Raw genomic sequence first — 644 nt, 5'->3', positions numbered from 1 at the left:
GCCACCGGCAGCTCCACGGTCACGCTGCCATGGCCCTCGACCTCTGCCGTGACCCAGACCCAACCGACCTCCACCGCACCGCCCGCCACCGGCAGCTCCACGGCCACAGTGCCACGGCCCTCGACCTCTGCCGTGACCCAGACCCAACCCACCTCCACCGCACCGCCCGCCACCGGCAGCTCCACGGTCACGCTGCCGTGGCCCTCGACCTCTGCCATGACCCAGACCCAACCCACCCCCACTGCACCGCCGGCCACCGGCAGCTCCACGGTCACGCTGCCGTGGCCCTCGACCTCTGCCACGACCCAGACCCAACCCACCTCCACCGCACCGCCCGCCACCGGCAGCTCCACGGTCATGCTGCCGTGGCCCTCGACCTCTGCCGTGACCCAGACCCAACCCACCTCCACCGCACTGCCCGCCACCGGCAGCTCCACTGTCACGCTGCCATGGCCCTCGACCTCTGCCGTGACCCAGACCCAACCCACCTCCACCGCACCGCCCGCCACCGGCAGCTCCACGGCCACAGTGCCACGGCCCTCGACCTCTGCCACGACCCAGACCCAATCCACCTCCACCGCACCGCCCGCCACCGGCAGCTCCACGGCCACGCTGCCGTGGCCCTCAACCTCTGCCACGCCCCA

At 72.8% G+C, this 644-nt stretch overlaps 1 protein-coding gene across 1 annotated transcript in view; it reads left to right on the top strand.

Moving 5' to 3' along the window:
* Window positions 1-644, top strand: part of MUC5B (mucin 5B, oligomeric mucus/gel-forming) — a 40,308-nt gene that overhangs the window by 29,212 nt on the left and 10,452 nt on the right. The window contains exon 38 of the mRNA XM_055079563.1: window positions 12-617. Within this exon, the coding sequence (XP_054935538.1) occupies window positions 12-617 (606 nt within the window). The remainder of the gene's footprint in view (window positions 1-11; window positions 618-644) is intronic.

Source organism: Physeter macrocephalus, chromosome 18, assembly GCF_002837175.3.
Source record: "Physeter macrocephalus isolate SW-GA chromosome 18, ASM283717v5, whole genome shotgun sequence".
NCBI lineage: Eukaryota > Metazoa > Chordata > Mammalia > Artiodactyla > Physeteridae > Physeter > Physeter macrocephalus.
The sequence above is the reverse complement of the archived record's forward strand: the minus strand, read 5'-3'. Positions and strand labels throughout refer to the sequence as shown.